The following is a 14564-nucleotide window of genomic DNA, read 5'->3' on the forward strand; positions in this document are numbered from 1 at the left end:
TTCTGCTTCTAGAAGCTAGTCATTAGCCCTCTGCTTTAATCACCATATTAATTTGGGTAGCACACTGGGAAAAATCCATCTTTTCAAAAGTAAATTATTTTTATTGTTCTCCACTCCTAATATTAACTAATCACTGCTCCAAAATTCTTCTTTTCTAGATTTTCATGAGGTCATCTTATTCTTGTCTTAATGATGACTATTTTACATTTATTTAATAACATATGTAACTATATATTCAGCCATGATTATACTTTTACAAACCCAGTCATAGTTAAGAAGGAGCTCAACAAAGAAGTTCATATTCAAAGTATTTGCATCAAATCTGGACCCAGGGTGTTAGTTTGACACCTTTCACAAATAACAGGCATTACAAAATAAACTGAAGATTCAAATATTAATGAATATTAACATCTGCAAGAGGTGCTCCTTTTGGCTCCAACTGTTTATACAGAATGGTGAACAACACTATTTTTGCATAAACTAAAGTCAATATTCAGAAAAAATGTCATCAGTCTAACATCCTACATACCTCAGTCTGCCCAATTTCACTCAGTTACCCTTTATGAGTCAATAATTTGTGTTGCAATAAAGCATGGCCTGAGCTTGGCTATGTTTTGCCTTAGCTATATGCGAATGTAAAACTGATATTACTAAAAGTGAAAGCTTGTTAAGTATATTCTCCCTTATCTGTGTGTTCCCATCCCATAATTTCAGGGAAGAGCACATGAAAACGTCAGAAGCTGAGGATGATATTGAGAGGAAGCTCTTCAGGTCTTTCACCACACGTGCCTAAAGATGAAATGCATTAATGCAGCACATGTACCTCATCTACATTTGACTGAAATTTTATTCTTTCCAGCTCCATCGATGGAAGATTTGTCCTCCTGGGATTTTAAGACTTATAGTACTTTAAAGACATTAACTTTCAGTGCTATCATACAAGATTGCTGTTTCAACAAGACTTACATTTCCCAGTGCATTTCTACTGGTTAGCTGACAAACTGGGAAACAGAGAAAGATTGGGATCATTACTGATGTTCCCTACAGGCATGCATCTCAGATTCAAGTTGAAGCAATTCCTCTCATTAAAAATCGTTAAAAAATGTTGGAAATGTCTGTACTTCTTTGCTACTTCTACTATATTTACCCCATGCTAAAGTTTCTCCCTTCCCTCCTCTTTCTGAACTACTTTTTATTTTTCCTAGTTATATAAAGTACTCTTGAATTGCCATTTAAAAATAAGTCTTAAAAAACAAGTTGTTCTAGACAACAACAGCAAAATCCCCCAAAACTAAGAGTCAGCTCATTCTTCACTATGCAGCCCCAAGGTATAAGGCAAACCAAACAGTAAAGACAGATACGCGATAACTGTATGAAGGCAGATATCTTGGACCAGGCTGCTCTGGTAATGGAAATAAAACAAAAGGAACTGTGAAAGCAGACTGCCAGCTTTTTTGGTGGAAAGCCACAATCGAAAGATCAGTCTATTGCAAGTGAATATCCTACAGGCTCTAATATCAGTGGTTAATTTTTAATTATTAATTATAATGGCAAACCATGGCATTTTAGGAGGGTTTGCCTTAACCATTTACTATGTTGTCATCATTAGTCACAAGAGTCCTGCTGAAACAGTGGTCCAAGAAAGCGTGTGGTGCTGCACAGACCCAGACAAGCACTCCCTGATAATGAATAAGAGTGAAAGTGCTAGCTGGAAGCTGAAGTTCTCTGCTTCCCTGCAAACCTTCCAGATAGCCTTAGATAAATCGCTTAATATTTCATACCTGTCATGTTAATGTGGGATAATACTTCCTTAATGTGTAGAAACCTGGGCAAATATCCTGGGAAATGCTGGGTTTAAGGTAAACCAGAAATGTAAAATGGACACTGTAGGGAATTAAGAGATTCTATAAGGACAAGGCTTGCACAGCATGCATGTTAAAATAATCATACACCAGCTCCCTCTATTTGTGCCACCACGACCACCACCACCACACTCTTCTTGCATTCTTTACTTTGACCCATCCATAGGGTAACTATTGGCCATACGCTGTCAATGCAATTTTCTCACACAGAGCAGGGGTCAGGGTGAGCGCAAGCCATTCTCATTATAGGAAGCTTGCTGCAGCTAATCTTTGTGAGGAATCATTTTTTTAGACATATGCTCATTAGACTGTTTTTTTCTGCACAATCAGTTTGCCAGCTGCTCAGCCAGCTAGCAGGACTCGAGGGGGACACAGGCAGATATGAGGGATCAGGTCGGCTGATCTAGAAAACTTGTGGGAACGTTTGACTTCTCCTTTGAATGACAGAGTACACACAATAACTTCACAAAGGCCACAAAGGCAGGGAGCTGCTCTTGAACAAAGTGATAAATCCTAATAATCCCTTTTTTTTTTTAAGTTATCATCTGAGACATTCTGAACTGGCTCAATGTACGGAATATATTTTATTCTGGTTGACTTTTTGATAACACAGTTGCTCCACAGTCTGAAAAACCTTGCACTGACTAGAACAAAACTGTTTTATTCAACCTTAAATTAAAAGCACATTGATAATTAGGCAGAATGATGTGGTGTCTTAAGTTCTTGCAGACTACAGTATTCCACTGAATTTTGAAGGAGGAATATCCATCAGTTTGTCTAAGGGCCAAATTGTTGGTTTGTCTGGAGTTCATTTTCAGGGAGAATGGACTTAATTAGCTTGAATAAGGAAATCAAAGATTTATCCTTTGTCATGACGTATAAACTGGAAGGTTAAGGCACAAGTCTTGAGAATTACATTAAAAGACTCCTGTTGATCTTGATTCCTCTTTTGGCCTGTGATGTTGTTACAGATTAACGTCATGGATGTGTTTGTCTAATGCCAGTACAAATCCTGTTAAAGAGTCTTTGTGTTCTCTTTAATGAGAGATGAACTAGGCTCTTGCTTAGCCTAATGGAAAGTAACTTTCTTATTTATAATACACATGTAACTATCCAATTAGAAATAATTTTCTCAGCTACAACATGTATTATTATTTTGATATGCTTCACTAAAACAAATAGTTCTGGCAATGCTATCATTTCCTGCACTACATATTCTTTTCTTACAGAGTGTGCACGCTCACAAATATATTTGCTGTCTGAACAGCAAATGACTGTTATCCAGATGGAAAATAGACAAGTTATAATAAAAAAGCACGTTCTGCTTTTAGCCTCACAAATTTATGGTTCAGTAAACCAGAGGATTTCTTTTCTGAACCCATATCAGAAGCTAATTTACAAAAATATGCCGTATATAATTAATACCCTTCTGGCACTCAGAATAGCAGGGAAGAGTCAAAGAAAATTTGAAGTGAATGTGAAAAACAGCAAGATGACTACCAAGCCCGGTTACCAAGTTTAATTTAGAATGACACAAAAGAAATTTCAAAAACATTTTTGCTGAAGGTAGAATCAGAGAATTTCATTGATCCAGTTCATATCTTATGTAGCTTCAAGTATTTCATCAAAGATCTATCTGTTTTCATTAGATCCGAATCTGACCCTTTTCCTCCTCTAACATAGTTTAAGTGTTAAACAAATGAAGATAAAGTACTTAGGATCGAATTTTCTAACATTGTGAACAGCAAGCAGTTATTTACCCAACAGGTAGCTCTGTTAGTTAATAACATCAGAACAGTTGTTTGGAGTGAGACCAAGAGTTCATCTAACCCAACACCCGCTCTCCACCAATGGCCAAACCAGCAAATGCCTAGGGAAGAGTACAGGAATAAAACAGCCACACAGACATCGCCTTGTGACCTCCCGCGATCCCAGCTCAGGAACTTCCTAAGCCAGAAACCGTACCTTCATGTTTAAGACCACTTGGTAGATTTTTCTCTAATTTGCCCAGTCACTTTTTGAAATCATGAAAATTTTCAACATCCACACACTTTGCAACATGGAGTTTCACAGCTTATCTGGGCACTGTATAAAAAAATATTATTTAAACACAAAATTTGAATAGAGCTGCTTTACTTTCAGTGCAAGATACTACATGAAATAAGTGAGAGCAGCAGAATACAGCCTTTTATTTCTCACCCTTTAGGTTACATACCATATAATAAATCATTAAATATTCTGGAAAGTCTGACTAGGTCATTGACATTTAGCTTTTATCTTCTTCCTGTTTTCACTAAGTAGACTAAAAATCAGGGTATCTGTGTTATAGACAATTGTGATACTGAAAAATGAATCTAAGGGTCTTGGGATTTCATTGTTTGGCTTTCTGCTTACTGTATAAGTCATTTGAATTATATCTTTGATGAGATAATATGGCACATAAGAAGGATAGGATTTATATTGAATGGACTGAAATCATAGTTAACAGATTTAGAAAAACATAAATGTTTATCTTTATGGCCCAAAGGCCATCTCAAAATTTCATTTTGTTTTTTTTCCAACAAAATAGAGATATGTTTTAGAATAGCCAACACATCCTGTAAAAACTTTTAACTTTAGAAGATCTTCATTATTTCATCAAAATATGCAGTAGAAATATCTCTGAGTGTTATGCCAGAAAAAAAGAATGCTGGGCTTTTATGCAAAGCTCTGATATCAATAATCTCAGTGTTCAAGCTCTGGCTGGATACTGAGACTGTACGAGTTTGGCTAATTAATACCTCCACAAAAAATGTGGACAAAGGCAGCGCAGATACCTTCCTAAACTTGAGGGACCAGACCTGGGCTGAGTTCCTATTGCTTTAAACATTCTCCATGACTCATTCACCTGCAGAAAAAGGGCAATAACTGCACTGGCTTCACTAGAAAGTTAAGGTGTAATGATTTTGGTTTGATTTTAGTGTTTTAAAAAAAATTGCAGATCTGAGATAAGGATGCTATAACAAAAGCTTGTTTGTAAAATTCTTTAAGCAGTGTTAGTAAAGAGTCTTTAAATTAATACTGTTTATATATGGCCTAGATCTGATCATTGTTGGTGGTTACCAGAAGGGTTATGTGACACAATATTCTGTGATAGTTACGTAAGTCACTATATCAGCCCCTGAAGTTCAGGGTTTTTTTTAATATTTGCCATGAATTTCCTTTTGCAAATTGAAATTCATAGCTAGATGAGCTTATCTCACTAAGTCTTTTGGCACAATACAAAATTAATTTCCTCTACAAATTTCAGACATATTTCATAGACACTCAATTACAATAGAATTTACCTAAGCTTATGATGTTTAAAGAACTATTTTTTGTGAGTTTCAGTGTGTTCAGGCAAAAAAAAATTGAGCCTAAATTTACAAGAAGGTTTTCTTACACACATAAAGATAAATGCAGCTTTGTCATAGGATCCCTTTTTTTCTGCTGTTTCTTATTTCTGATTCCTCACTTACAGCAAGAATATACACTTATTTTGTATCTTTAGTCTCTTTTACTCCCAAAAACATTCTGTTACTTTTACTTTGCTCTTCACACCATCTCCAGTTGCTGTCTCCTTAAATGCACAGCAGCAGCTTGGATTAAATAGAGACTAGATATGAAATGGGAGCAATTTTATACTGCAGGGAAAACAAGCAAAACAAAAAACCACTTGCACAGCAGTTACTTACTTTTTGCCCCAAGTGGGAGCTTGGAAGCTCAGTGAATCACAGCCTGGGAGCTCACAGCAGCAGAATTATTGCTTGTGGTGCTGGGCCTGCAAAGGCAGCTCATTCCCAGCACTGCTGCATCTCTCTGTGGGATTACACTCTTTCACACACAGCAGACTGCTACATGCAGGTGGTAGAGTCTTTATTCTCTTAAAAACAACAGCTGCCTCACAAAAGTCAAGAAGAAAAATCCAGCTGGTGGGCTAGGCCTTGACATTTCATTTCCTTCTGTAGCACCAATAGTGGCACTGGGTATAGCTCCCTGAGCTCTCACTTTACCTGAGAAATGTTCTATTAACGTTCGTGGAAAGTATTAGCTCAATTTTCAGTTTTGCCTCATCTGTTTTTTTCTGGAAAAAAGTGGAAAATGAAATAGTGCAAAGTTTAGGAGCTGCAGCACTGAAATGCTGAGTCCTTTTGTTTAGATGTACCCTAATTACATTAATTATATTTTCAAATACATCCTTCTGCTCCTTGGAGTATCACTGAATCCATCTGAAATTCATTGACCTAACTAGAGCAGGTGCAATTGTCAGGGACTTTTGCTCTTACGTTTAGACTGCCCTAGGTGTCATTTCCTCACTCAACCTAAAACTATTTGTCTGGCTTTGTCTGGTATTGGACACCTCATGGTCTGAACTTGCCCTGTCTCTTAGTGGGCACTGAACAGAGCACCTCACTTAGCAATGTAGTTGCCCTAGGTTTGATATGTGGTCACCATTTAGTGAGAGTGAGTCAGCCTGCCGAGGAGGCACAGAGCCTTCCAGGGGTATTTATATCAAACATTGGCTAAATGAGGAATTTAGGATGCCTGTGTTCCTCAACTAAGTGTCCCAGTTGGGGTGGATAGCATAGGTAAAGCAATGCTAACTGTTGCACATTATAGTATACATTTCACTGAACATTTATTTTACCTGTCTATAAATATAATGAATAAATGCATTACAGTCACAAAAATATTAAAACACACCTTTTTTTGTTTAATTCTAGCTACCCCAGAGAAACCTCATGAACACAGTAAGTATCAAATTAATAAATAGTGTTACTTCAGCTTCTAGGAGGAAGGTATTCCTTTATGTTGCCAAAGTTTTAGCAGGTTAAGATGAGATTCATCAATACAAGCTCACAGGAAATTTTGACTTATCAAAATGTTTTTCAATGACTCTGTAAATGCAGGACCAAGTGTGTTTCACAGGTCCCAGTGTGCATGGAAACTGTTTTCCAATTCAGGCTGGGGTAAGACCCACCTGTGCCCTCTGCCTCCATGGCAGCTTCTCACTGGAAAAAATCAAGGGAGGCACAGATGAGGAAGGGCCATTGCAATTCTCTGGCTAGGGCTTGATCCAGGCAATAGAGAGATTTATCTCTTGGTATGCTGCAGCCCTCACCTGCTACACAGTTTAGACACAGCTGCTATAAATCAGAATGAAACATATTTTTAACGTTCCTCTGAAATTCCATAGCTTGCTTTTTTCTGTCTCATAATGTTGGGGTTTGGATATCACACTGTTTTTAAATAGCATAAAATTGCATACAGCTTGTATTTTAATACAGTATAATATTTATTATTTTTACTGTCTCACAATATATCTATGGGATCCAGGCTAACAGAGAAATATGGAAAGCTGTTTTTTCTTTATGCAATATACTGGACTTTTATTTCCCATTCTATATGAGACAACCCTAGTTCTGTTGTAATAAAATACTTTCATGATTTCTATATTAAACATCCATTTCCTGGAGGTATTTAAAAGAAGGGTAGATGTGGTGCTCGAGGACATGGTTTAGTGGTGGACTTGGCGGTGATAGGTTAACGGTTGGACTCAATGATTTTAAGGGTCTTTTCCAACCTTAATGATTCTATGATTCTATGATTCTATGATCAGGCAGAGATTTTCTATATAGAATATAGGTGATAGCAATCAAAATTAGTAGTGGAAGCATTTCACAATTTTAGAAATTCTATGATATTTCTGAAAAACAGAGAATGGAATTTTGTGATTTCTTAAACCACATTAAAAAGTAAAAATTTATTTTTCTTTGGCATTATTTTTATTTTTAGGAAAAAAATAATTGAATACCTTTTCTAAAGAAAGATAGTTATCAAAAAATTCTTCTCAAGTCTAGTGTGACTATGTAATGCAAAGTGATCTTTTAAAATCATAAAGAGAATTTTTTATTTTTAAAATCTCCTAAAAATTAGCAAGTCCTCTAACATAGGCATTCTTCTTATTTGCAGAGCACGAACGCATTAAACATGAAAAAGCTATCTCTCAGACTAAGCCGGGTACGTTCAGTAATTTAATTTCCAGTTACTCCAGGCTCCATTCAATAAGGATTTGTGTGGTTTGCAAAACGGGGGACATTTCTTGAGCTAGGCACTCTTTTTTTTTGCTTTGCATCATTGGCTTTTTCAGAATTGGGAGAGGAGCAAATATGAGGGTGAAATTTAACTAAAAGGATTCAGCTTTCACAGTTTTTCATAGTTCCTGTGACTTTCATTAGTGCAGTACGGCCTATAAAGTGTTAGCAAAACCCATTTTCCAGGGTTTGGGGAAGGAGTTCTCTGCTGCCCTTCAGTACATCAAAAAGGAATATTGGGAGTTACACCATCTCAGTCTTTTCTGTAAACCAGTAGTTACATGGAGTCTTGTCCCCTAAAAGGAAGAGCTACAATCTCACCAGGTACATGATAGCCTGCACAGAGGCAGCCTCCAGTTTCTGAATCTCAGAACAGAAGCTGAACAATTAAAAAAAAAAAGTCTTGGGCTGACTATACACTCAGGTAAACTGTGACAGCTGGCTATGGTGAGCAGGCCAGAGGTCCCCCTTTCAAACCAGGGCTTTGTGCCTCATCATGTTTTTTGAGGAGGAAGACACTCAGGGATCCACAGCTGGGTCTGGTGTGAAGATACAACACTAAGAGGATATACTCGTAGAAAAACCAGCTATTGGTGCCCTGTTTACATCACTCCTGAGTGGTCTTACCAGATGCAGTGGACACTGAAAAGCAAGTAGCAGCATCCCATCGACCTTTGCTGGCAGTGCTGCTATTTGAACTTCACATAAAAATGAAGTGCCACGAATAAATGATTGGATAAACCACTTAAAACCTTATGTGTTCAATGATAAGCAGGCAGTCTTTTTTTTATTATTCTGCTTTTCCTGCCTTTTTTTTTTTAAGAAAACAATTTCTCCAGTGCATGTACTATTTTTCTTATTTGTTTTTGTAATACAATATTCTACTTGTAAGTTAAGTATTTCCATAGACATTTTGAGGTTTCCTGCAAGCCTTGTAGCTTATTTAGTGAAGTTGTATTGCTGGTTTTGAGTCAACAGAGGAAAAAAACCAAAGTTTCTCACTCCAGCCTTCAAAGACACAGAGGCCAAGCTTTTTTTTTGCCTCGTTGACCACTTTTTGTGTATTAGCAGCTAGCAGAGTGCTTCAGCCAGCAGGTGGGTGCAGATGGGCTCAGCCAAGGCAGGAAGGTCCTAGCAAGGAAACCACTCCATCCAGCTCTGTGCATCCTGAGAGAGGTCAGCGGCAGCCAAATGGTGGGTTACCCAGGCAGGTGGCACGACTACTCACCCTTCCTGCAAAATGAAATCAGTCCTGCTGCACAATCAGCTTGATGTCATCCAGATAGCAGCATAAAAATAAATTTCCCTTGCGAGACATTTGCAAACATCAGAGCATCATGTCACAAACCAGGACATTGGATTGATTAGGAGCTTACTCTAGTATAGTACAGTATATTCCAGACTAAAGCCCTTGCAATTTAAGTGCTTGAAAGATAAAAAAAGAAAAAAAAAAGGACTTGCTAAATTTCCTTTAGCATAAAACATCCCTTCTCAGGTGATTAATGGTTGCTTTGGAGAGCAGTGGTTGTTTTGAGTTTCAGCTGATGACTGGAAGTATTAATCTGCAAGCACTGGTGGTAATAGTGCTTCTGCCTGCTGTGTGCCAATGAGTGCTCTTGAGTTAGCAGACTGAATTATAAAAGCCTTATTCTGTACAAAGTGGTGGCCTCCTTTTTCACCTTGATTTAGAGCAGCTTCAAACTATTATTCCTATGCCTCCCGCCATCAAAATTAGAAGTACCACATGACTGAGAAACCAGAGAATTTCAGAAAATATATTGATCCTGTAGGGACATGTTTAAATTAAAGAATGCTTTGTGTATGTGTGTGAGAGCAAGTAAAGCAAGAGATTCATTCCTGATTTAATTCTTCTGAAACTGCCTGAAATACACAGAGAAATGTTTACAGCTTTATATTTTTCCATTTAAATTAGAAACATCAGGGGAAAAATTAATATTAATGCTTGTCGTGCTGCAAAACTAGAGCTCTGCAGAGGAAAGAAATTCTCTCCAATGAAAGATTTCAGAACTTTAAACTTTGGGCTTATTCAAAATCAGAACAAAATCTGATTTGTTCTGAAATATTTACAAAAAATATTTTGGACTTTTTGTAGCTTTATGAGGTAGTCAAAATTTCTTTTTTTTTTTTATGTCAGACTCCTCATGATATAGTAAACAAAATGTACATGAGAAATTGGAAATATTTCTTCTGTTCTTGCCAAAATACTATGTATTATCCTCATCAGATTTTTTTCACTGCTTTTCTTCATTCTGAATTCTGGTGAACAGAAATGATTTTGTGAAGCGTCCTGATGTCTTGAACTGTGTTCGCTCATAGAGAGTGTTCTCCTTAAGTTTTGATAATCTGCTTCTTCAGTGTTCCTTCTGGTTACAACCAATGGCTAGAAACTCAGACCAAAAAGCCACAGTCACCTCCTGGAGATCTGCCAGGAAACGGGTCAGGGTGTTCTCCGATGGACTCAGCAGATCAATACCTGCTGTATGGTTAGGTTGCAGAATAGGTAGGTGAATGAATACCAAAGAATTACTGTATTTATTCCCAGATGAATGCAAGTCCACAGGCCTGTCCAAGACACTCTGTTTTCAGGAATGAATTCGTTTTGAAAAGAAAATCCCTCCCATACTTTTAAACGGATCAGACATGCCATCCACTCACAGACCTATTTGACTGACTCCTGGAGTTACAGAGCAAACATTGCTGTAAATTCTCACCAGAATTAGAAAAAGCAAAAATATCCTATTTAGTGTTCAGAAGAGCAGGGATAATAGCCAAAGAAAGAGAAGCTCCAAACCTTTTGAGCTTTCTTTGTCATTAATCCAGTGGATGGTATAGGGCCTAGGTTTAAAGTCAGCATGCTGATTTTTTGTGTATATTGGTACATGAAAAACTTAATACCCCAATCTAAATTAGTGAAATGCACTGTTACGTGCTAAAGCTCATCTGAGAGCAGAAAGAGGATACTTTATCTCAACAAGTTGCATCTTCAAGCTGCTGGTTGTGCTGTAAAAACATTTCTAGCTTCACAGACAGCCATGAAATGAAGATGAGATTTTTTAATTCACTGCTTTCATAAGAAGCTGACAATAACAATAGCTGAGTAAGGGGGAAAAAAGACCTAAACTTAATAGAAGTGAAGAGAAATTAAATCTCCACGTACCAGATGACAACCAAAAAGCATAGCAATGCAGGGCTATATTTTATTTCCAAAGAATAGGAAAGATCCGTAACCATGGAGTTTTATCCCTCTCTATATTTTCCCCCATCTGTACTGATTTCCTTCCAGAAACAAAGCAAAAAAAATCCACACCGAACAAACAAAACCCAAACCACAATTGCTATGTTTCGTGTCCACTGTAGCTTTGCTGGATGCTGCTGTGTTATGGATGAGAAACATGGACTGGACAGCAATGAGGCTGTTTCTCCATCTCTTGACATATGATAAATGTCTTTTTAGGCCTTTTTGGAAAGTGTATACTTCCGGGAATCTCAGAGAGCTAAGTTAAAAAGAAATCAGCACAGAGAAGAAGATAAACCCACTCTCTGCCCTCAGAAAAAAAATCCTCTAGAAGTTACATGCTAAATTCAAAGGAAATGTCATGTATGTTGAGACCACTCAACAGTCTGCTCATCTAAGTACTGTACCATCCACATATTTAGTCAGAGTGCAGATTAGGATTTAGCTTCCAAACCTGGATATTTGGGTTCCAGAGAAATAACCCCCACAAAAAAAGCAACAGTTCTTGTGGTTGATTGTTTGAGGGTACATATAGGTACAGTGATGAACCAGGAACCAGGGATCTGATAATTCACAGGTGGTTCTAGCCGCTCGTCGCCTCTCAGTACCTCCCTCCATCATCTCATTTAAGAACAAGTTTGACTGCCAGGCTGGAAACATTGCTTTTCTTCAGGAGCCAAGCAGCTTTGTGTGTGCACAGACAGACTACCCGAGAGGGTTTCTAGCCAGCTAATACTCAGATGAGTTGATTGGCTTCAGGGCACAAGACATCCCTGCACACCTGACCTCCACCCAGCCATTGTCAGCTTGAATCTGATACCTCGCAGAGGTCTTGGGGAAAAGGAAGAGGCCAGAGGCATGTGACTGTAAACTGCTTCCATCAGGGAGAGGAAGGGGAAATACATTCTGATTGTGTCTTAAACATATTTAAAAAGAAAAGTAGTAATGTATGTGAATCTTGAAAGGTAGGGGTTTGAATTCAGGTATGGAAAAAGAGAGAAAATGGGAGCAGAGCTATGCAAGGATCAGGAAGGGAAAAGTTCAAGTCAACCAAACTGGGCTGAGTAGAGATCCGAAAACAAACATCCCGGTTCCCACCTGACTGGGCCATTGGGCAGTTAAGACAAACCCCACCTGATCAGAAAGTGTAGTCCTGCCTGCACCTCTGCTTGAAGCTTCATCCCCCGGCCTGCTTGGAGGAAAAGCAGCACAGGTCTGGTGGCTGATGTCGACATGAGTCCACATCATCTGAGAACTGTGCTGAGCAAAGTCACAGGCAGCTCAAGAGCATGTGAACTTGGACAGCTTTTCCCATGAGATTAGCAGAAGCTCAGGGCTGCTCTAAGGTTTTGTGACAGATATCCAGCTGGGCCTAGGTAAGCTTGTCCAGTAGCAGGTGGTGTGAACTGGCATTCAGACTGACACCGTCCCATGTGGATATGGCTCTGACAGTTAGCATGTGCTTGGGGGTCTCCATACCTTTCTCATCTTCAGAGTGTAGACACAAGTGGATAAATCTGTACATAATTGTAGTTAGGCAGTGTCTGAGAAGTTCTCAGCATTGTATAATACCAAACTGTTGAACTTAGACACTTAGCAAGGTGATGTCCACAAAGTTATAATAGTTGTATTATTAGAATACAGTTTCCACCTGAGTGACTACCTGAAAGACACTGCCAGGTATGTGGCTGTTTTCTGGTGGCTGAGACATTAGGCCCAGTAATTTATCTTTCTCCATAGAGTGTGATCTCACCATACAGTCAGAACTCATAAGGTATGTGTGCTGTTTTACAGTGCCACAACGGGAGAGCAATGCTAAAGACATGCATTTATTTTGTCATTGTGAACCATATGTATAAAATCACATATAGACATATTTTTCCAGTTATATGCACCTTTGCTAACACAGTGTGAATTTCTAACTTTAATGCTGCTTTCACAATACAGAGGAGAAAATAAAACAACAAAAGACAACTTCCACTGAGAAGTCAGGTAGGAACAAGTCATTCTCTCCTGATTTATGGGGGGCAAGAGGGGGTGTTAAACACTATTCAGGAGTCTTCTAATATAGTACATTTGCATTGCAATCATTTGTTTATGGTATTTTGAAATATGTGACTGATAAAGCTTTCTTAGAGCAAATCCAGCAGAGTGGCAACTGCAGATACCATTCTAAGAACAGTCTTTCCAATGACAAAGCCAGGTCAAGACATTTCAGCTCTTAGGCTGCTTGTTCCAGCCTCTCTGACAGATTTGGCCCAATGAAATGGGGTGGAGCTGTAAATCAGATCTCTGAAATGATTCAAAATATTCTTGTAAATCATTGCCGGTTTTGGGGGTTTTGGGGGTTGTTTTGTTTGTTTGGTTGGTTTGGTTTTTTTAACTCGGATCTTTCAAGCAACTGAATTTAGAGCAGAGAGACCAGTGCCCAAGTAGGGAGTGATGCAGGAGGGTGAAACACCAGTTGGATTAGGGACTTAAACTGGCTTTCTCATGGGGAAAATATTTTTGGTACTAGCCTCTAAGTCTTTAGGACTTTTCTATGATTTATACCTTGTAGGTTTTGTAATAATAATGCTGACAGAAAAGATTCAAGTAATATTGACTGTTATAGAAGCCCTGAAGGGTTACCCAAGGAATTAGAACATTCTCATCATCATTGACAGTCTACACAAAGCTGGTTTGAAGGCGTTTTCTAGATATCAACCTCTTGATTTCTACTGGGGGTAGCCTTGATCCAAACATAAAATGCAAGATTGCCAAATCTTAGACAATGATGCCAACAATGGATTTTCATTTAGTATGATGATGATGGAGATGATGATGATGATGAATATTTTCAATAAAATAAAATGCTGTTTTCTTTTAAGCTGAATGGTATTGTTTACTATCTCATTTCTATTCTTATTTCGTATATGTTTTTGTTCTCTTCATTAGCAGAATAGATGTTGTACAGAATAGTATGGTTCTGTCTCTAATTGTGAACATTCATATAATCTGTGAGTTTATATTGCTTTCTATAAGAACTCTCAGGATAATCTATCATTTTACTATGAAGTGTTGTTATACAGCACTCCATCTGTTTATCCATTAAAAATATAGTTTTGATAATTTTTATCTGATCATAAACTGCTGTAGCTTATTCAAAACCATTTAAATTATGATTCTGTTAATAGAATTGGAGAAAATACTGCAAAATGCTTCAATGTATTTCTAACCTGAACATTTAATGAGTTAGCAATTTCTGATAGGCAAAAAAGTCTGGAGAAGGAAGAAATGACATCTTTGAATTTACAGGATTTTCACACCTAAATTCAACTTTTTTTTGGGGCG

The 14564-nt window shown here is 37.9% G+C and overlaps 1 protein-coding gene across 2 annotated transcripts in view; it reads left to right on the forward strand.

Moving 5' to 3' along the window:
* Positions 1 to 14564, forward strand: part of TRDN (triadin) — a 239576-nt gene that overhangs the window by 192925 nt on the left and 32087 nt on the right. The window contains exons 30-32 of one of the 2 annotated variants that reach the window (XM_087774851.1): positions 6605 to 6631; positions 7854 to 7901; positions 13179 to 13223. In XM_087774851.1, coding sequence (XP_087630977.1) covers positions 6605 to 6631; positions 7854 to 7901; positions 13179 to 13223 — 120 coding nt within the window. Of the gene's footprint in view, positions 1 to 714; positions 763 to 6604; positions 6632 to 7853; positions 7902 to 13178; positions 13224 to 14564 lie in introns of those variants that run through there. The other variant, XM_087774852.1, reaches the window with a different exon arrangement.

Source organism: Nipponia nippon, unplaced genomic scaffold, assembly GCF_047370975.1.
Source record: "Nipponia nippon isolate SJK-2023a ecotype South Korea unplaced genomic scaffold, ASM4737097v1 scaffold_4, whole genome shotgun sequence".
Lineage (NCBI taxonomy): Eukaryota > Metazoa > Chordata > Aves > Pelecaniformes > Threskiornithidae > Nipponia > Nipponia nippon.